The following is a 20,559-nucleotide window of genomic DNA, read 5'->3' as shown; positions in this document are numbered from 1 at the left end:
AATTACACCTGACATTTCCTGAACTGCATTTGATTATCCTGCAGAAGATTAGGTGGGTAGTGGCTGATCCTTTTGCCTCATGATTAGAATAATTTTGTTACAGGTTCCAGGCTTTGGTTCTCTCACTGTGAATGGTGAATCCACACCATAACTTTGTCTTCTTAACAAGTTTAGTGAAAACTCACTTTAAGACATAAATTTTCCAAGCCTTGGATAAGGTGTTCTACTTAACCTAGATCCAAAAAGGCTAATCTGCCATATTATCCCTACTGCATAATAAAGTCTGAACTGATCCAAAACTCCTACATTTTACTGAAGTGTTCCCTATTTGCAATTGGCATACCCAAGGCAAAGCTGTCCCGCAGAATTTTCTCCTGGTGGATCTGATTCCTGCTCCTGAGGTGTAACTTGGTAGCATGACTCATACACAGTTTGCTGAACCTGCACATTTGCCTTAATTTTTAAAAGTGTTCTCTGTTGAGCAATTCTGCAAGGGCTCAAAGGGCAAAGCTTGTACAACAGTTCTCCTGACCCAGTTCTCCATCCAGCTTCCCAAGTTACCAGACAACCAATGAATGCAGGAAGCTAGATTGTAAAAAAAATAATTCTGGCAAACTAGGAACTAGGAGATTCCTGTGGTGTCGTAGATCTATATATTGCTGATAGTGGCAGGGATTTATTGAAATAGGGATGATTCAGATCCAGACTCACCAGAGTATCTAATCCATAGAAGGAACTTCTCATGTATCTGGTTATCTTTTGTAATACCATCCTTTCTGAGGACATGAACTCATATCAGCTTAAGTAGGTTATTAATTAAATCATTAATTACTAATGAATTCTTAATTAGATCATTACTTAGAAAGGAGATAAGAGGTGTTAGAACAAGACAAAAGGTCAGGATATTTAGTAGGCCACAGGATTACGACAGTATTTATGATCCATGAGGGTACAATCACAAACAATGAAAATACCCAAAGGTCATTGGATCCACACAGTTCCATTCCCAGCTAAGGTGTCACCATCCTTCTCCCAGACCCACCTCCCTGAAGGAGAGCAATGAGTTAATCTGTGTGTGAGCCCAAGATCTTGTTTATTGCCATTACTGAGGCTCCATGACATCGGTGGCCAAGGGCCCTATGTAATCCATCAGCCTTTGGGGCTACTTAAACTCAGTGCTCAAACCAATGTGGATCTGGCTGCTGCAAGTGGAGCACACCTGGGGGTAAGAAGATCTGTTTGTAGGCCCATCACTAAACATCAGTGAACTACTAGTTTTTGAAGAAAAAGAAATAAAAGTAGTATAATCACAGCATGATTAAATTAAAATATTTAAAACACTTAATGATGCTCCTCACAGAAAGATATAAGGAGCACGAAAACCTTCATGCCAAAGATGTGCATTAGTAGTACAGAAGATACCTTATACTAAGTAGTGGTCAGCTGAAAAAAGAATCCATAATTAGGAAATGTGCCTTTCAGAACACTAATCATAGGAAAGGATAGTTTTGAATTAACGTCATATTGCAATTGAAAGAAAAATCCATTGACTCAGCCCCAAAAGTCTCCATTTAAAACCTGTCACCTCATAGGAGTCTCCTTCTCCAGACACTTAACAGCCATGGGAGCTGGAAGGTGCACCTCAAGCACAGAAATTAGTGGGAGTAATCTGTAATGATGGCTTTGCAAAAGTCAGGATCCTGTATTTTATGTGCTTCATGCTCTTGAACAGAACAGTGGCTCTTTCTTAACTCTACAATTTCACCTCGTGCAAATGGCTGTTTGTCTGTGTGTGTGTGCAGACAGTTAATAACTTGACAGGCATTTCAGTGCCTTAGTACTGCTAGAAGTTGTAATATTTTCATTTTAATGGTGTCCAAACAAATCATATGTTAAAAATAAACTGCATGGTAGCACAGTGGGAAGCAGAATTTAGCAGGCGGAAGATCAAAAGGAATTAAGTGCCAGAGCTCTAGCCTATGTGCTCGTAAAAATTGATTTGACTTAATAAATTTAATGCAAAAGGGAATTGCATGGTGTGCACTGCTTTCCTGTTGATTTTTAAAAAGTGTGGGATCACATCTCCCCTGCTGGTGTCCATTAACTATGCCCATGAATACGTGAATATAAAGTGGGTGCTGCACTTCTTTCATTTTTAAAAATCTTATTCAGCATTTTATGGCCAAGCACACTAACTGGATTCACACAAAAAATCTACTAACAGCTACTACCTCCCACTCATGAAATGATCACTTCTATTTCCCATACTGACATTAAAAAAATAAAAACCCTGATTTTAAATTTTTTTTTAATAACCCTCTCTTTCAACAAAGCGTGGAGGTGGTGTATCATGAGGAGGTAAAGATAGCCATTAAAAGTATTGTTTTATTCTAGCTAATGTTATTTTGTAAGTTTGGGAGTTTGTTTTTATTTCGCACTGAAAATTACCTTGGTTTGTATCAAATATTCCTGTGGAAGAGTGTAAATAATTAACTTATTTAAACTTACTTAACTTAAAGTACTTACAAGCAAGTACTTTCTCTTTGTATCAGGACTTGCAATCAAACTCTAAAAGCTTTCATAATCTTTGGATGTGATTACAATTCTTATCAATCATAAGAGATTGCCTTGATGCATTCTTGCACTCCTTACCTTCTCAGCTGGGCACTGTCCTAGTCCCTTGCTGTTGGGAGAATGTACAAAGTGGTACAACCCTTTTTCCCTCAAAATCATTTTGCCTGTATGGGAATATGTGTGCACCATACCTGTTTGGCCAATCAGCCACAGCTCTTACAACAATCCCATTATTTGTTCAAGGTTATTTTTAATATTTATGTTGATAAATGTGTAGTCTATGTCCATTGTAGCTGCTACCACAGTCACAAAGCAGCAAAAGCTTCCAACTCCAAGAACATCTCAGGTGAAGACAAAAGCTGAATGCAGTCTAAAGTGCAGAGCTTAGACATAACCTTCCTTACCTGTCCTTGACTAGTCTGGACATCTCTTTGCTCCCTGATTTAATGACACATGTTCTTATTTTTATTGCATGTTTATTTGCTGTGTGTTTCACATACATCCCATGAGCTGAACTCTGAGTTCTGACACATAACCACCAGAAAACTGCTGCTCTCTGAACAGAGAACCCATGTGCCATGATACAGTGTTGGGGTGAGGGGAGGCAGTTGTGCTTGCCCATTAATCCCCAGCACTGGAACATAATTCATGGTACTGAGTGGTAAGAAGCCTGGGATTTATTGAGAGGTTTCTTTTGGGATTACTGAGCTCCAGTTGAGCCTGGCTGAGAGCTGCCGTGTTACAGAGCAGGCAGCAGAATTTGGCTGCTGGAAACCAGCCCTGATGTTAACTACAGTAACATCAGTCTCATCTTTGTCACAAAGACTTTGAGTTCCCATCTGGAAACAGAATCAAGTCAGATGACTCAATTTATATACATTGTTTGACACAACCTTGTCACTATTTCCTGGTACTCTGGTCTTGTTTGAAAAATAGTAAGAGCCAGACTGTAATGTTTCGTACCAGAGAGAAGATAAATTCAAATAGAGAGTATTGAGAATCTACCTTGATTTAAGTAGGAAACCAGACTTAAGCTCCTATTTATGTGATGATTTCTAACTGCTGATAAGTGCCCATGAAAGTTAGGTACTACATCTTACTAACAAAACCAGATCCCATTCAGATGCTTTTGAATATTTTACTCCACTAAAAAAGTCCTTCTAAAGAGACTGTGGTGAAGGCATATATTTCCTTCTGTGTGCAGGTTCATTAGTGTCAGCTACTTATTGTAATAACTTACAGGAAACTGCCATCAACTTCCTTGGCATGACCATGCATAAATTCTTCCTGTGTGGGGCCTTGTACAAACAAAATGGTTTTTTCAGTTATGAACCAAAGTTCAGGAATGTTAATGATTCTGAAACCTCTCACAAAATCTGGTCCTTGGAGTTTCTCACCTGAAGTGCCCCATTTCTGATTCTTTGCTTGTGAATGATGACTTCAGGACCAGACTTTAAACTTTCTGTCTCTAAAAGAAAACTTCTGAGGAGTGGTATCACCCAAGGGGTGAATTCTGCTCTGCTTATCTATGACAGTTGTTCTAATTCTGTTCAAGTCAGCAGTTTCAACTGCTTTGCAGTGCATAAATTGCAGCAATCAAAATTATTGTTCCATGAAAAATGGATATATATGTGGCCTTTGCTGGGGAAAGATAGAATGAATACAGCAGTATTCTTTCTTTGTTCTTCTGTTATTCTCCCAGCCTTGCACCTGCAGAGTGGTACTGTTGGGGCAGACACTTAGGAAAGTCAATGCTACTGGGACAGAATTAGCCCCTTCCTTCCTTCTCCTCCTGTCCCCCGACTGAAGCCTTTGGTTTTCATGAGAGACTCAAAGACACACGTGCACCAAGCTCACAACCTGTGAGCAGAGAGAACTCCCCTGACCAAGCCCACTTCAGTCAGTGACGACAGAGTTATGAGGGGGAACAGCCAGCCAGGGCTTGAGATCTTCAAACTCCTGACAGGAATGGCAGACTCCAGCCTGGGAAACACCTTCTCTTTCCCATTTCTCTCCCTCTGTTTTTTCCCCAGAAGCAACTTACCATTAGAGTCAGCACATGCTACCAGACATGCTACAAGCTAAAGCTTTGTTCATGTGAGTCTATCTTTGGTGCCACACTTCCAGTAGCAAAACTGTATTTGACTGCTAGAAATATCACAAGTTCCATTTTTTAACTGATCATATGTCACTGCCTTTTCCTATCCTAAAACATATAAAAAATATTAAAACATAAATACATTATGTATGTATATACATGTAAATAAACACATGGAAGAAATGTTTCCATTCAAATTCTTATCCCTGCTTACTTAGAAGCAGTTTACATCCACTCCTCCAATAATGTCAAGAATCTTCCCTGCAGCAGAGCAAGTGTACTTCTCATTTATGAACTGGGTTAGGACCAGGCACAGACAGCTGTAGTGGTTTGGTCCAAAATACTCATTACTGTTTATCTTCTGTGAGATAAGAATTAGGAGAAATGCAAAACAGGCACCAAACTTGAAAGAATATAAAGAAGTTTATTAACAGACCTAAAAGAAGAAAAAAAAAATTATACCACCTTCAGAACTCTCCTCCTCCCCCCACATTCCTCCCTTCTCCCACTGCCAATGTAAAAAGACAACCCTTGAGATGTTCAGTCTGTTTACCACTTCCATAATAACCTTGTTCAGTCCATTTAGAAAGAGAAGTCTCTTCTTGCTCATGCTATGAAAACATTGTCACAACGAGACAGCCACCCACTTCCAAATATTGTTCAGTCCATTTAGGAAGAGGAGTCTCTCTCTGCCTGCATGTGAGTCCCTTCCCCTGACTTGCAGCTTTTCCCGCAACTGCTTTCAAGGGTCCACTCTTGAAGTTTTTTGGGGTACAATTTTAAGGTTGAGCTGTTCAGAAACAAAAACAGAGGCCCTTCTCCTTCCCTGGGAGCAAAGGGTCTTCATCATCTTCATCGTTAGGACTATCTCTGGGAGCATCTCTAGGGACTGAGGTTTTCTCCTTTCCCGTTTGGAGCCAAAGTCCTCATCTGGTCCATCTCTCCCTGTCCAAACTTCTCATGAAATTACAGCTGTGTCAGCATCTGCCTATCTCAGCGCAGGTGCTTCTGCTCACGAGTTGAACACTCCACCCCCATATCTTCATGAAATTACAATGGGATACTCTGATATATCATAGCTTCACAACAGAATTTCAGCTTTAAGCATCTCCTCTCTCTCTTCCCTAGGGTTTTCAGCTCTTCACAGCAATAAAAGGGTTAATCTCACCTCGGCCTTGTGGCTTTGCAGCTGGAATGTTGAATTTTTCTTATCGCAGTGGAGAGGGGGGAGAGCCGAGCCGCTCCGGCTGCCCACGGCAAGGCAGTGGGGGGGCTCCACGGCTGGAACAGGTCCATCGGCTTCAGGATGGCCGTGGCCCGGCCCGGCCTGGCCCGAGCAGGGCCTGGGCTGGGCCCACTGGGCCCTGCTCGGGCCCTGCAGCCACCTGTCCCAGCGCCGGAAACGAGAGAGAGCTTGGAGGGGGAGTTTGCCTATTCTTAAATGTGGATCACAGAGGCGGTCACAACTTTAAGTGGCTTAGAGAATTGTCCATATTCAAACTGGCCAGCTGATAGGTTCTATCAGTTCCCAGAGGAAACTGTAAGCACCCCTTAGCAAGGACATCCCTTCCGGGACTATGCTTGCTAACCTATGACAACAGCCTACGCAGAAATGCATAGGGTCTGCTTAGCTGGGCAGAGCAAGCAGCACACAATCTAGCTTGTATCTAGAACCTTCTTGTTAATTCCATTAACAGCATCTGTCACATAACTACTGAAGGCTGTGATTTGTACAAGATCTGTCATTAAACTCACAGGAAAGCTCTTGCCTAGCAGAAGCAGCATTTGTGTACACATTCTCCTAGCGGCAGCAATGGTCAGCCCAGTGCAGAACACTGCAGACTGTGGTTCAGGAACATCAGGTCATACACACAAGCACGCCATGAAGTAACATTGTAAAGGGAATTGGTGAAAATATATTTTTACTATCATATTACTCTATCATCTCACTACAGCTGTAGGTTCTTTCTCTTTTTCTCTCTTCCATTGTCATGAGAAGAAAGTGGCTCCCAGCTGACAGACAATAAAATCCATAAGCATGCAAAGTGACACAAAGTAATTTTAAAAGACTTTATTAGTAAGAGACAAAAACCCTAGGCACCTGTTAGTTGAATACTAACAGCTTTTTAACTTATTTCCATAAGAACCATTAATTTCCAGTGTTTACTAAAGGTTATCAAGAACCTTGCAAATAATGAAAATCTCACTGAATATATCTCAGTAAAACTAAAAATGCTAACGTATAAACAGAGATAAAAAATTATGCAACAACCTTCTACTCATAGTACTGATAATACAGACAAGCCACATTTTATCATATACCCAAAAAGAAGATCTGCTTGCTATATTTCAGCCAACGATGGGGAACTTACCTTTCATTGTGGTGAGAGACAGTATAATAAATCTAGACAACAGCAGCTCAAAAAAACAGCACAGAAGTAACCCATACTTATTTCCCAAGGTCCATCACTGAGATGGTGAAGATGTAATACCAGACAAAGCATGGCACATCACCTTTTTAAAAGTCTTCATTATGAAAGGTGTTGATCCCACCTGTATTACAGATCAACAGTTACGTAAAAGGGATTTCCTTACGGGCATGTGAATGTTTTGATTGCTTTGAACTAGAAAATGCATGACCCACTTGATTCTGAGATTAAAGTTGTGGTAAGACTAAGAAGAATAGGAACTATTAATTTTTGCCCATTTCAGGCTTTTAACTGTTGTATCAAACTTTTCTTAAATCCTTGCTCCTAGCAGTGATGAGACCTATGAGTGGGCTTCCACCAACTCCTTTAGGAGGGAACACACTCTCGTCAGCATGGACAATCCTCCTTCTGGGCAACACCACCGCAATGACAATGAAAAATGAATAATAAACAAAAAAGTCAGAAACATAAAAAATAAACATTACATTTATTTAAATAAAAATATACACACAGTGTACAATGGACATGGCTTACAGACAGCAAATGAAACAAAAATGATAAGTCCTGAAATATAAAAAGCATTGGATTGCTATAGCTGTGCTTCATTTCTCTGGAAAAACACATGCTGTGGACTGAAGTCCTGTTAACGTTACTTATACACAGCCCTGTGTGCTCCAGAATGTAAGACAGGAACATCACAAGGGACAGCTGCACAAAAGGAAAACAAGTACCAAAGTAGTTTGGGATTTTAGAAGTTTTAAAGTCAGACCATTCATAAACAGAAGTGCTGAAAACTTTTTAAGCATTTTGCACATATGGAAAGAGTAACCAAACACCACTGCCAACAGTTAGAGATCTAAGTAAGAGCAGCATAGCTCAAATCTCACCACTCTGAACCCTGCATGTCCAGGGCACTCTTTCATCATAGTCAGACTCCTACTGTAACTCTTTCTCTCAGTCAGCACACAAATCCCAAGCCTTATGTTTCAGCTCTTTGGAGTAGGAAGACACTCGTTCACAAATGTCTTCTAGTTTATTTATCCTAAAGTATTTGCTCATATCTGAGCAATGCAAGTTTTCAACCTTGGATCATGAGTATCATGCTGATTCATGGTTGTTATATTACTTATTCAGCAGATGCTATGAAAGAAAGAGGAAATAAATGTCTGAGTGCTGCAGAGTGCAAGCTGAATGCTCTGGCAAAACAACAGGCGAGCTGTTGCATGACTAAGGGAAAAAAACAATGTTTTAAGGACTGAAGTCTAGGAAGTTTTTTTCTCTCTAAAAAAGCATTTGTCTGATTTTTTCTTTTGTAAACATGCATTATACAAGGTAAGTTTGTGTTTTGAAGAGCAGCAAATTTCTTTAAAGCATTTTCATTGTAAACATCTGCTTTTAAGCTGCAAGGAAGTGAAAAGCAAGATGCAAATTCATGTCTCATGGCATTGCCTATACAGTATACTTCTTTACAATAGAGAGCATAAATACAGATACCAATGGTTTCAAGTTTATAACATAAGCAACACAATATACTTTTGAGACTGTTAACTGATTACATACATTCATTCACACAAGTAATTTTGCTGCATAGTTTTTAATGCAATTGCTTTCTCTATTACACTGGTTGATGTTCAGTGCATTTTCTGGTTTTTTTAAATGGACCATAGGATTTCTTGGAACTTGAGTTTAATCTAGAGATAAAAATAAGATTTTCCTGGAACTTTTAATAGGCATATTATAGAGTAGGCTTCAAAATGAAGTGTTGCACTTCTTTATACCTAAATTACTAGGGAAAATTTAGAATACCATTACAATGAGTTCCACTGCAACTAAGTGAATTTTCATCAGGAGAGATTGATTTAGACACAAAAAGTGTTTGTTAATTTCCTTGTTTCACTTATGTAATGGCAAAATTCAGACAGTACAAAAATTAACATTGCAAAGGACTTCATTAAGGCTATTTCTCAGTTAATATTTTGTTTCAGTTGTCCTCCTAAATTATTTGGTTTTTTTATAACACAGACATTGCTAGTATTTCATCAAAACACACAGCTTCACGTAGGAAAAATCATATAACATAATTTAAAATTTTTGTTTCCTAATTGCTCCATAAAAGCCAAAGTATAAACATTAACAAGGATGTATTTTAAATTCCTTAAAAGACTTCAGAAAAAAAGAACATACCTATGACTGACATTAAACAGGTAGGTATGTATTATAACAATATTACAATCATTTCTGGGAAAAAATAACTAACATTCCTTTCCTTATTTTTTAGGCATTTTAGACTAGCTCTCTATTTAGACACTACTCTGTGGTGCAAAACCCCCATGTAAGTGTGTGATGCATTGTACAAATATTGAAAGCTAGAAGCCCTTATTTCAGGATTCCTAAAGACAGATCCTGATTTGATTTCTACAAATAATATCTTCTGTAAGACAAGATTTGGCTTTAGATGCCAGATGTATTTTTGAATTTTCACCTTTTAGCCCTTGAGAACTGCCCTCCCCTAAAAGCAGATTACTTGATACCTTACCAAAGTTTTAAGAGAGCAGGTATGGAACAGTTTCTGCGAAGCCACCACCAAAATCACTATGCTTACCTTATCTCTTTGCAGAACAATAGGATATATAAGCAAACAATGTAGTTTGCTTATAAAAATTAATTTGTTTAGTTTTACTCCTCTGATATCCACAGTGAGCTGCAAGATAATGTACAAGACCCCAGGGATGATTTAACTCCTCTGTTAGGCATTCAAACAATGCACAGGGCTGGAAGCTGCTACAAAGATTAAATGTACTCCAAGTAATGCAACTATCAACCTGCAGGAAACCCTTCTTCGTTTCTTCACAAAAGGCGAACCAGAAAACCCTCAGATTTTGAATCCATGGTCACCTGAAAACTCAGCTGATGGCACAGCCTTTGCTCACAGGGACCACAGTAGCTCCCAGCAGGCAGTGACCAAATAGCAAAACATTTAGGCCTGTTTTGGTACTGAAGCAATGGGGCTTTTCCAGGAGACTTGGAACATTTAATCAGGTTTTACAAAGCTCTCCTGACCTACAAAAAGATGTTCCAATCCAAAAATTAGTGAGAAAAATTTCAGTATTATTTAGCACAAAACCCAGCCAACTCTTTTGTAATGGCCCAAGCACAATGAAGTTTTACTGCAGCCCACTGATGTGGCGTTTGGGGTTTTGTCTTAATTATGTTTAGCAAATATAAGATTATTTAATTTCACAAGAACATACTGTGAATGGCTGTTAAAACAAAAAGGACAGTAATCCAGTGCCAGTTTTTCTTTTTCCTCACCAAATCCATGGCTTCGACGTGAAAAACAACTTCAACACGAAAATAACATGGTAGTGACGATGGCAATTCAGAACCCAGGTAGGATTAAAATGCTGAGGCAAAATCTTGAAAGACCATTTTCCTGACAAGAAAATGTAGATAATTTCATATTTTGAACTTGACAGAATGCCCATGGGACTCAGATAAAGAACTGTAGGTACCTACAGCGCCCAGCAGGGAACACCATCCCCACTGAGATTTTTACAGATAGTTTCAGGATTACTGTACAACAGTTGGCATTCTCTACTGTATACTTCGGGGTTATTTCAGAGGTCCATGAGGAATTTATCACTATCTCTAAACTGCACATGCAGGGCTTTTGGAGCTAATAATAAACATGTATGTAGTGAGGGCTAGTGCAGCAGTCTGACAGAAGAAAACACTATTTTTCTAGGAAGGTTTACGTTCCATAAATCCACAAAAAAGTTTCATACAGATCAGCTACGTTATATTCATAGACCCAAACACTAATTTATGCACATATCCAGCCACTCAATGAGTATTGCCCATTTCTACTGGTACATGACAAGAAGAAATCAAGGCATTATGTTCTCATCTGAGCTTATCTGTGATGCAATGCCAAGTCTTCAGACATCTACTGAAGCAATGCATTCCAAGAACAAGGAAGTAATTAATGATAGCACATTATATAATAGAAATAAAAAACTAATGCACCAAAACACTACTTACATTACCTACTTTTCTTTGGAAAAAAAGTTCCAATTAGTTAATATATTGTATAGGTGAATTTCTGGCTCCACTGAAGTCAATGAATATTAGAACAAGGAAAAGGCTTGTTTTCCTACAAGCTCCAAAGCCTGATCTTGCAAATATACACGATGGATTTCATTTTAGCCAAATGATAGATCAGTTCCATGGGATCACCCAAAAAGAATTTCCAGAATCAGGCTCTTAAATTCTTACTGTTATAGTTACAGATTTATACCCAGTAATGGGTATTAATGGATTAAAAAGAACAAATTATAACTCATGGTGCATAGAGATTTCTTTGACTTCCACAGGAGTGAGCAAACATTACCTTCTTTATCCATGGCAATTACAATTTCCTACAGATGCTCAAATTCCCAGGATATTTTCATTAGGATTAATTTCTCATACTTCTGCTCTAGATATGAAAATAAATGCATTACATAAAGGTCAGTAACCAGAGAATACTTGGGAGTTTTAGTTTGTATTTCTCTCTGGGAGGCAGAAGAAGGTAATAAATAGACACAATTAGAAAACACAAACGTTCTTTGCAAGACAAATTTCAGGGCTAACACAAGCTGGCAGAGCATTAGCATTCATTTTTAAAGCTGATAGTTCTTCATCCTAGAGTGTCTACCTGCAGCATTACAAATTTGATACAAATCAGCTGCAGTGGCTAACCTGTCCTAATACAGCAGTTTACTCATAACATTCATTTTAGGCTCTGTAATAACATACATGTTTTCATAGCCTAAAAATACATTAACTCCTGTGTATACAATTTATTTTCCTTACCATTAAAGAAAATTTACTTTTAAGGGTTTTCACTAAATAGGATCTCAAATTCAGGTCACCTCACTTGTGGAATTAATCTCCCTGATTTCAGTGTGATTTATGTGAAAGTGAAATAAGTGGTATTTGGCTGGGGTACAGAAAACCAAGAGTGATACATCCAAATGAACTGCAGGGAATCAGAATGGAATTACTGACATTATTAAAAACATATTATGAAGTTACTATGCTTACATAAAGAAGCTAAATGTAATTACCAAAATTATATTTAACCCAGGTATTAACATTAGCATCTTTCATAAATACTTCTGTGAAGGATTTAATCATTAGTGATCAAGACCTCAGTGCTCTGCTGGTTCCAGAAAACACCTTTTCCAGTAGTAAGAGACCTCTTAAATCAAGTCTCAGGGTTTGGTTTGGAGTCTGAATGCCACCTTCCAGATTGCTAAACTCTGTTCCTACAGCAAATGCCATTTCCCTTTTTAATCTTTAATCAAATGACCCCAAAAACTAATTCCAGCTGGCTTATGACTCATAGTAAGCTTCAATTTCACAAAGGTAAGTTGAATATATTTGATTTTCAGAATATCCAGTCCATTGCTTTTTCATGGTATTTATTTCATAATGACTAACCAGATTTATTTTACTGTAAAATGATAAAACCTGATAAAAATAGCACCTCCACTGGTTATACATTCCCAATTCACACGTCATAAACAGCAGTTGTTATATTCACTAATTAGCATGATGTATGCTCCTGATTACACTTTTGTTAAACTTAGGTGTCAGCTTTTCCATATGTCCCTTCTGGAGGTCTGTAGTACTTTGGGAAAGCCATCAGCTGTATCATGTTGAATGCATACTTTCTGCATTTGACATTCTTCAGAACATTCTCTATGCGGCATCCTTCTCTAGTGAAAGGGGGAAAAAGTACAACTTCATGAAACACAGAATAAATAAATATGCTTTATTTGTTCATTGCAGAGTTTCAGCAACAGTTGAAGTAAAAATAACAAAGATTCAACTCTACATTTTTGTTTTCCACGAGTGATGATACATCTTACAAAATTAAATCCAAGGCCAGGCCCAGTACAGTTATTGCCCTCAGAAATAGGTGATAAGATTTTCCATCCCCCCTAATATATCTGCCCTTGAGGTTTAAAGTTCAGTAAAAAAAAATTAAATACTTTAAGGATACATTTTGTTCTATTCCAGAAATATATTTGCCTTTTAAACCTTTTCACACCTTTTTTTTTTCAATTTGTTTGCTATATATGTGCGAGTATACGTTGCCCTAAAATGCGCATTCTAGGAATAAGGCATTTTATTAAGTCTGGCCCTAGACATTTGTGAAGGAAAGTTTCATCTCTGCTTCATTTCCTGTATGTTCAGCTTTGCAATGAAAAAAAAGAGAGAATGGCTTTTCAAACAGCCCAATCTACCTCTCTGCTTTATAAAGGAAGGATGTTCATTCACATACAGTACAAAAGTCACGAGTGCCAAAGTGGTGCATCAAGACATAAACAGGACTTTGTTAAAAAGAATACAAAAGTGTCTTGAAAGCAAAAGCAACTAAAGCAACAATTACAAACAGGTTAATTTCATTACAAACCAGAACTTACTCTATTCCATTTAGTTACTCTACAGAAAAGGGTTAGTTGTAGCAAAGTAATAGTCATTTATTAAATGAAAACAATCCCATCAGCTAGTAACAATGAAAAAAACACAATGAAGGATAAGTCTCACAAGCCATCGCCCTGCCAGATTTGTCCAGGGGTTAGATTGTGTTGTGCAAATTCATTTAAAAATTTTTTTTGTCAGACTAATTACTCTGGAACGAGGGGTTCAAGCATTCAGGATTCCACAACTTCTATACAGTGACAGCATTGTAAGTGGGCTTTCTTTGTGCTAATTACAGTGGGAAAGCTTTACCATGAACAGAAAGGCAAATCAGTTCACTCAATGCATAGTATACTTCTCGGAGTTCAGAAAAAAAGCATGAAAACACAGTACATTTCAGACATTGGTATCTTAAAGATGAATCCTTGGGGTCTGAGACTGTAGAAATATTACATCATAATTCCTTTTTTCTAGAGTTAGTTTGTTGCTGTTTGTAGAAAAGAACACAAGTGAAGTTTATTGATATTTGGCTAATAGCAAAGCAAGACTTAAAATAAGCCACACAACCAGCAAGTGTGAGCTGACAAGCAGCAAGGCGACAGGATAGAAGTGTCGAGAAGTTGGCTTGTTATCAGTTAGACAGCCTGTTTCAGGATCATCCGATTCATTCAGTGCTCCCTGGGTTTGTCTGCTGTTAAACAGGGGAAGTTAGGAACAGATAGAACAGCATTTAAGCAGCAAAGAAAGCCAACACACAGGTATTTTGACAAAGTGAAAGTACATAGCCATTTTGATGAAATAGATTTATCTAAGTACTTCCAGTATAACTCTTGTGTTCTACAGCTGACATGGGAAGCACGAGGACTGGGTGGCTACTATGATATTAATCCTGCTAGGTGCCTTGGAGTAGTATTCACAAGTGAACATTAAATAACTTCCACAATGGACTGTACTATCACTAAAATGAACACACACACTGAACAGAAATGAAATATGGAAGTTTAAAAAAAAGTTAAGGAAGCAAAGAAAAAAAGATCATGAGTATGTCACAGTGCAACACTGAAAAAATAGTGTCTCCATGGTGTTCACAGGTTTTTCACGCCTGCTTCAGTATCTATTAGGAAGTTCATTGGCAGAAATAAAAAGGGCTAACACACTAACAGCTATTCTAAAATAGTATTAAATGATGTCAAATTGACTTCAAAAATTCAAAAATGCTGGTGACTCAGTTTCAAAGTCAGTAGCAGTTCTTTTTATTTAAAGGTTTGCACTTACATTCCTGTAAGTAAATCACCTTGTATCTTCTTCAGTCAACTCAGGGAGGAACTAATCTGCTTACAAGGAAGTTCTACTGAATCACTCTAAATTGTGTTGTCACTCTCCTACCAGAGCAACAGGGATACTTTCACTGCCAGGCTTTCCTGTTGTAGTCTTGGCAGCTTCTCTACAAGTAGAATTACTTACACTTCAACCACACTTCCTCAATCCCTCTGAAGATTACTTACATACACTCAGGAGATCTGCTTATAGACTTCCTTTGGGCAGTAAGGACTGGTAAGATTTTTATTTTTCTATTTACTATGAATATCCTGTGATGAAAAAATAACTCCCCATTTTTTTCTGTGGACTTGAGAATATCCAAATATATCAGATGACAACATAGTGCCTTTTCAGAAGCACATGTCCCAAGTATGCTCTTTTTTTCAAGAAAGAAAATGTTGGCAGACATAAAGAGGCTGTGGGACAGTAAAAGGTAATCTCACACAGCCCCAGGTAAGATGCAAAGGGTACTCTGAAGACAGCAGCAGTCACATCACCTTACAGAAAGCCTAGCTTTCTGACTTGTGTATTAAAGGGCAATGTTGCATTTCTTAAGCTTGGATACCAAGAGAAGTGCAAGAACTGCATTTACAGGTGGAATCCTAGGCAACGGGTTGATCAAAACCATTCCTTGCACAATTTCGCTTTTGAACAAGCCTTCCATAATAAATTCTTAATTTTATTCTTTGCTTTGAACATTCAATCTGTATGTCACACTAATAAAGAGGACAACACATGCTATTTCAAATAGCAAAATAAAAGAGAAAAAAATAAAATCCCTACTATTTTCACCTAGGTCAAAGCAATCACTGGTGGCAGCATGTCTACTGCTTTTGGTTTACAGATTTCAAGTGTCCATGGATAGAACTTGGGCAGAACTCAAACTGTACTGTAGATGTTCTCTCAGAAACTGTAAAGGAATGCATGATTTACTACTGGCTTTGTCAACACTGAAATAAGTAATTCTGTGTTTCTCTATCAGACCACCCCAGTTAATGTCTCTGTCCTAGGGTCCACCCCAGAACTTTCTTCCTCTTCTGCTCACAGTGACATTACCATTTGTGATCAGCTGTGAGGATTAACTGTGTTGCTCTGTTAATGTTTTCCTTCACCATGTATTTCTATACAGTTTTAAGAACCTGCTGCTTGCTGGTTTTCCTTTTTTTTTTTAAATCTCCATAGCATCCCACAGGTCTGCCCCTTAGATCCTCTTGCACTGTCCCCTCACTCCCTTCCTACTCTTCAAGGTGAGCCTGCTGGTTTCAGCTTACTCCCCTTATGCCCACAGTTCAGAGCTCTAGCTCAGCCCTCATAGTCCCATCTCTTCCTTCACAGTCAGAGTTCAGGTGATTTTTGTTTGCCCTGTGTCTCTTCCATCACAGATATCATACGTGAGTGATCCTGTGGCAGAGACCAAACTTCTTTTCTCTGGAGAAATCCACCTGAGCAGCAATAAAGTTGAGCATTCAGTAAGTTTGCACAGCCACTGCATTAACCAGATTGATTGAGTACATCAATCTGGAGAGCCTTGGCTTTGCATGCCAATGGTTTATTCCAAGCAGGCTGAGTCACACACTTGCAGGTTGTGCCTACAGGGATGAACCCTCCTACTTCTGTGGTGCTGGACTCCACATCTCAACAGTGTGACTATCTTTTATCTACATTGCTACAAGTCCCATTAGCATCAGTGAGATTTATGCAGGTGTCATGATGGAAATACAGATAAAAGCCATTTGTTCTATTATTTTTTTCAATAGAAAAGCCTACAGTACATTTGTTCTTTGATATGCTGAAAAGAATGATCAGTGTCTTTTAACATAAAAAGTTCTATCTTCCCCCCAGGAAAGTGACTGTGACCAGCTGATGCACAGGGACTTTTGTTCCACAAATTAGTCACATAATTCTATGCATGATTCAATAAGACATCCTCAAAATAGAGCAAGAGGATCCAGCTGCATTATTAGCTACCTAAGAACAGGCTGAGCAGAATAGCTAAATATGCTTTTAATTTAAGAGGAATATTTGATCAGGGTCAGATGTCTTGCTAGGCTCTGCCAGTTTTTTTCAATGCAGTGCAGTGACAGTGCCTTCCAACACACCTTAAAGTGTCCTCTGCAGTGACTATTAAACAAAGCAAGGCCCTACACTCAGCTGTCAGCATCATAACACTTATTTCCCTGGCTCATCCAGCCCTAGAGAAGTTTTACTGCAGACAGCAGGAATCCCACTTCCGCCCTGTCAGCTGGATTTATTTGGCTTCTGACTGACAGCACAATCCAGAACAGAGTGCTACATGTTAAGGTGTGAAGATTCAGTTTCAGATGTTATCTCAATTACAAACTGTACTTTAACACCAAAGGGAAGGAAGAAGACTCCCAAAATAACCAGCAAGCTTGTATTTCACAAACATATACGTAATTTTAAGAGGAGTAGTGAAAGCTTCCAAGGCTGTAACATCTGGAGTCATGAACACCCCACTAACCTATCATACAATTTTTATTCATTTACTCTCAAATTGTTCATTTGAGACTTACAGCACAACACAAATACATTGTAACAGCCAAGGGTGCTGTAAGTTAATGACAATATAACCATTTCAGCCTGCCTTCTATCTCATTTGATGTTTTATCATCTTAAACTCCTATTGGGATAATGCTGCATGCTTATCAAATGAGACAAAGGCAAAACAGCAGGTATTTTCTGTTGTTTTGAAATTCAGATGATAAATTGTTTGAACCTCAAAGCAGTGAAGCAGAGATGATGAAAATGGTGTGAGGAAAAAGCCTCACAAGTCCTTATAGAGTCAAGCGCACACATGAGGACACATTCTGGCTTTTGATTATCAGTCACACTGACACTCCTGTGCAAGGTTTTTGGAGGAGATGATTTTCACACTTTGGGATGTATGCTTCTCTTTTTAGAACTTTTCCAGCTCCAGTTATTAGTGACACTGGAAATGCTGAACTGTCCTACAGCAGTTCTTAAGGTAGAATAAATAGGCAGCTTTCTATCAACATGGGTCCCATGTGCTAGTGGTGACTACAGTTTGAATTCATGTCCTACTGCACTTGTATTTTATGGGAATTTTCCTTTTTTTGCAGACAGACTCAAGCAAGCAGTTTCTGGTCCTGCTGTGTTTTTCTTGTCAAGCTCCAGTGCTGACACAGAAAAATAGCAAAAGTGAGATGCTTCTCTAGAATCCCATCTGACAATAGCAGAGACATTTCTTCAAATAGAAAGGGTTGCTAACAGTTCTCAGTCTTACACAATTGTTATAACTTATCTGTTGTTTATATTTTAAGACAGTCAAATGCAGAACTTTCAAGAAGCAGCTTCTCTAAAGAAGTTTTTGGAATGAAAGCACCTTAATTTCTACACTAAACATGTTACTGGGATTGACTGAAACACTTCAAGAAGGCAGCCTTAACTTTTTCAAAGAGAAAAGGTGGGATCCTTGTGAACATCTCCTAGCCATTACAGAGCTGCTGCATTATAACGTCTAGAAGAATAAAACATGATTCAGAAGGAAATAAACAGGTCTCAGTCTAGTCCTGAAGGATTTCTGTATCAGAGCAGAACTAAGATAAAACATATAAAGGAATATTGGGTAATAAAATTTTATGTTGAAAGATAAAGTTGATATAATAAACCTCCGACAATTTTTAAAAATAAAAAATGGTTCTGCATTGTTTCAAAATGGAAGATACAGGAAGGGAACCATCAGAGACATTTTCTGTATCAATGATCTTTACAATTATTCTTTTTCTGATGCACATTGTTGTCAGTAACTTACATTTTTTCCCCTCAAATCTACATGGCACTAAATAAAGTAGAAGATGCTAGAAATCACTTTTTGCTGCTTACGTCATCCTATAATCTTAGTTCAAAACAACCAACATTATTGAAAATGATGAGTAGTCGTAGATCTAAGAATCCTGAGGAATTCAGTCAGTGATTTAGAGACAGCTGCTACTTCAACATACACCAAAAACCCAGACTGTTTATCAAATTGTCACACTAAACCCCCTCCTCCTGTTTTACCTTCTGTGCTGCAAGTTTTTCCCCACTCTTTGTGCTTGTGCTGGCATCCTCTATTTCCCTACTCCTTTCTTTTCTCATGTGTTACAACACGTAACTTTTCTAATGCATTATTTAGGAAATAAAAAGGAAAGCATATCATATAACATGAGGCTTGACCACTGAGTTGGACTGAGCAGCAGATTCATGGTGTAGTCATGATGATAAGACACCTAGATCTTGAAAAACAGCTATTATGAAATAACTGCAGGTTTTGAGCTCAAAACTACTATGAGGTTTCATTCTGTCCAGAGCTAAAAATTCAATTTTGAGGAAGTGGTCAGAAACAGCAAGCTACTGGAGGCTCAGCTGTGGACAGGGTACAGATTTTAAGCACTATTATGAACAGGCCATAACAGTTCAGCACAGAGCAACAGATTAAAAAAGAAACCCTCTTGCAGCAGAATTTAATAACAAGCAAGAAGACACTTGGTCTTACAGCCACAAACCATATCCAGGAGAACCCTGTTGTCTTATGTGATCACATTGACAGACAGGGATCCTTTGGAAGGAATGCTGAAGTCAAAATTCAATTTACACAGTTCCTCTTTTCCTCCGCTGTGTATGTGTTCTCCTTGAAGTCAAAATAATTATAAATGTGCAAATTTCTGACCTATTTTATCAGCTTAGCTGTGTTTGGATTTCCCAGGGCAAGTGAAAGAGGAACACACCCTGCACTGCAGCCAACAAAACAGCACAATTCACTCCAGCTTTGGGCTATAGAAACATCTCCCAAAATGCTGGTTCACCACAGAACAACACCCCTACTATGTGTCTATGTTTATTTTTAACATACCATTAACTCAGAAGAATAGGTGAAAAAAGGGCAGTTTCAAGCTTTATATCTAACATGCATAAAACATATGCTATATGCTACTGGATAATATACATCTCTACCAGTGTTAATCCTAGCACTTCAGAAAGCTTTGCTGATGGCAGAAGAATTAATATTATACTTTGTGACTAATAAAGAATGCCTGCAAGAATGTTTTTCCCTCAACATTAAGAATATCTATATGGTAAAAATTAACATTGACATAATTATTATTGTGAAAATATAAGAAACATAAAGAAAAAATTCCAGTTAGAATCACAATTTTTGTCACAGTAGAATATGTTTTATGTCACTGGTGCATTTGAGACACCTACATTAGCAGGTTAAATCCACCCTCAGCAGCTGAACAGCAAAACCAAGTTGACTTTCTATGCCTGTGTCTCTTAATCTGCCAAAATGGACAACCAGATACTGCCACACAGGAACAGTACTTGGTCACGCCAACTCGCAAACTGCCCTGGAATCACTTGAGAGTGCACTAAATCTGCCCAAACTGGTCAGGAAACATTTAATAATTTCACTGTATAAAATGACTGAGATGATGTTCTAGACTCTATCCCCAGGGGTTTTTAATTTACAAGTGTGGGCAGAGGCTTCAAGTCCTGCAAAGTCATTGTGGTGACTGTGTGAGAGATTAGCTTCAGAACTGGAAAGTGATGGGTTTCCACAAGAGATTCTTCTTTACCTGTCAAGACAGCTGAGCAGTTTTTGAAACATGATTTTCACCTCTATTATACTCCAAGGAAAGGATTTGC

The 20,559-nt window shown here is 38.3% G+C and overlaps 1 protein-coding gene across 8 annotated transcripts in view; it reads right to left on the bottom strand.

Moving 5' to 3' along the window:
* Window positions 1-7,569: 7,569 nt before the first annotated feature.
* Window positions 7,570-20,559, bottom strand: part of INPP4B (inositol polyphosphate-4-phosphatase type II B) — a 315,266-nt gene continuing 302,276 nt past the window's right edge. For 5 of the 8 annotated variants that reach the window (XM_042051970.1, XM_042051968.1, XM_042051965.1 and 2 more), the window contains one exon: window positions 12,906-14,263. In XM_042051970.1, the coding sequence (XP_041907904.1) occupies window positions 14,089-14,263 (175 nt within the window). In that variant the 3' untranslated portion in view covers window positions 12,906-14,088. Of the gene's footprint in view, window positions 12,864-12,905; window positions 14,264-20,559 lie in introns of those variants that run through there. The other 3 variants (XM_042051969.1, XM_042051973.1, XM_042051966.1) reach the window with 3 other exon arrangements.

This window comes from Corvus kubaryi, unplaced genomic scaffold (genome assembly GCF_017639235.1).
Source record: "Corvus kubaryi isolate FWS band 111438036 unplaced genomic scaffold, C.kubaryi_AGA036_p1.0 77, whole genome shotgun sequence".
Lineage (NCBI taxonomy): Eukaryota > Metazoa > Chordata > Aves > Passeriformes > Corvidae > Corvus > Corvus kubaryi.
This window is presented reverse-complemented; position numbering and strand designations above follow the sequence as displayed.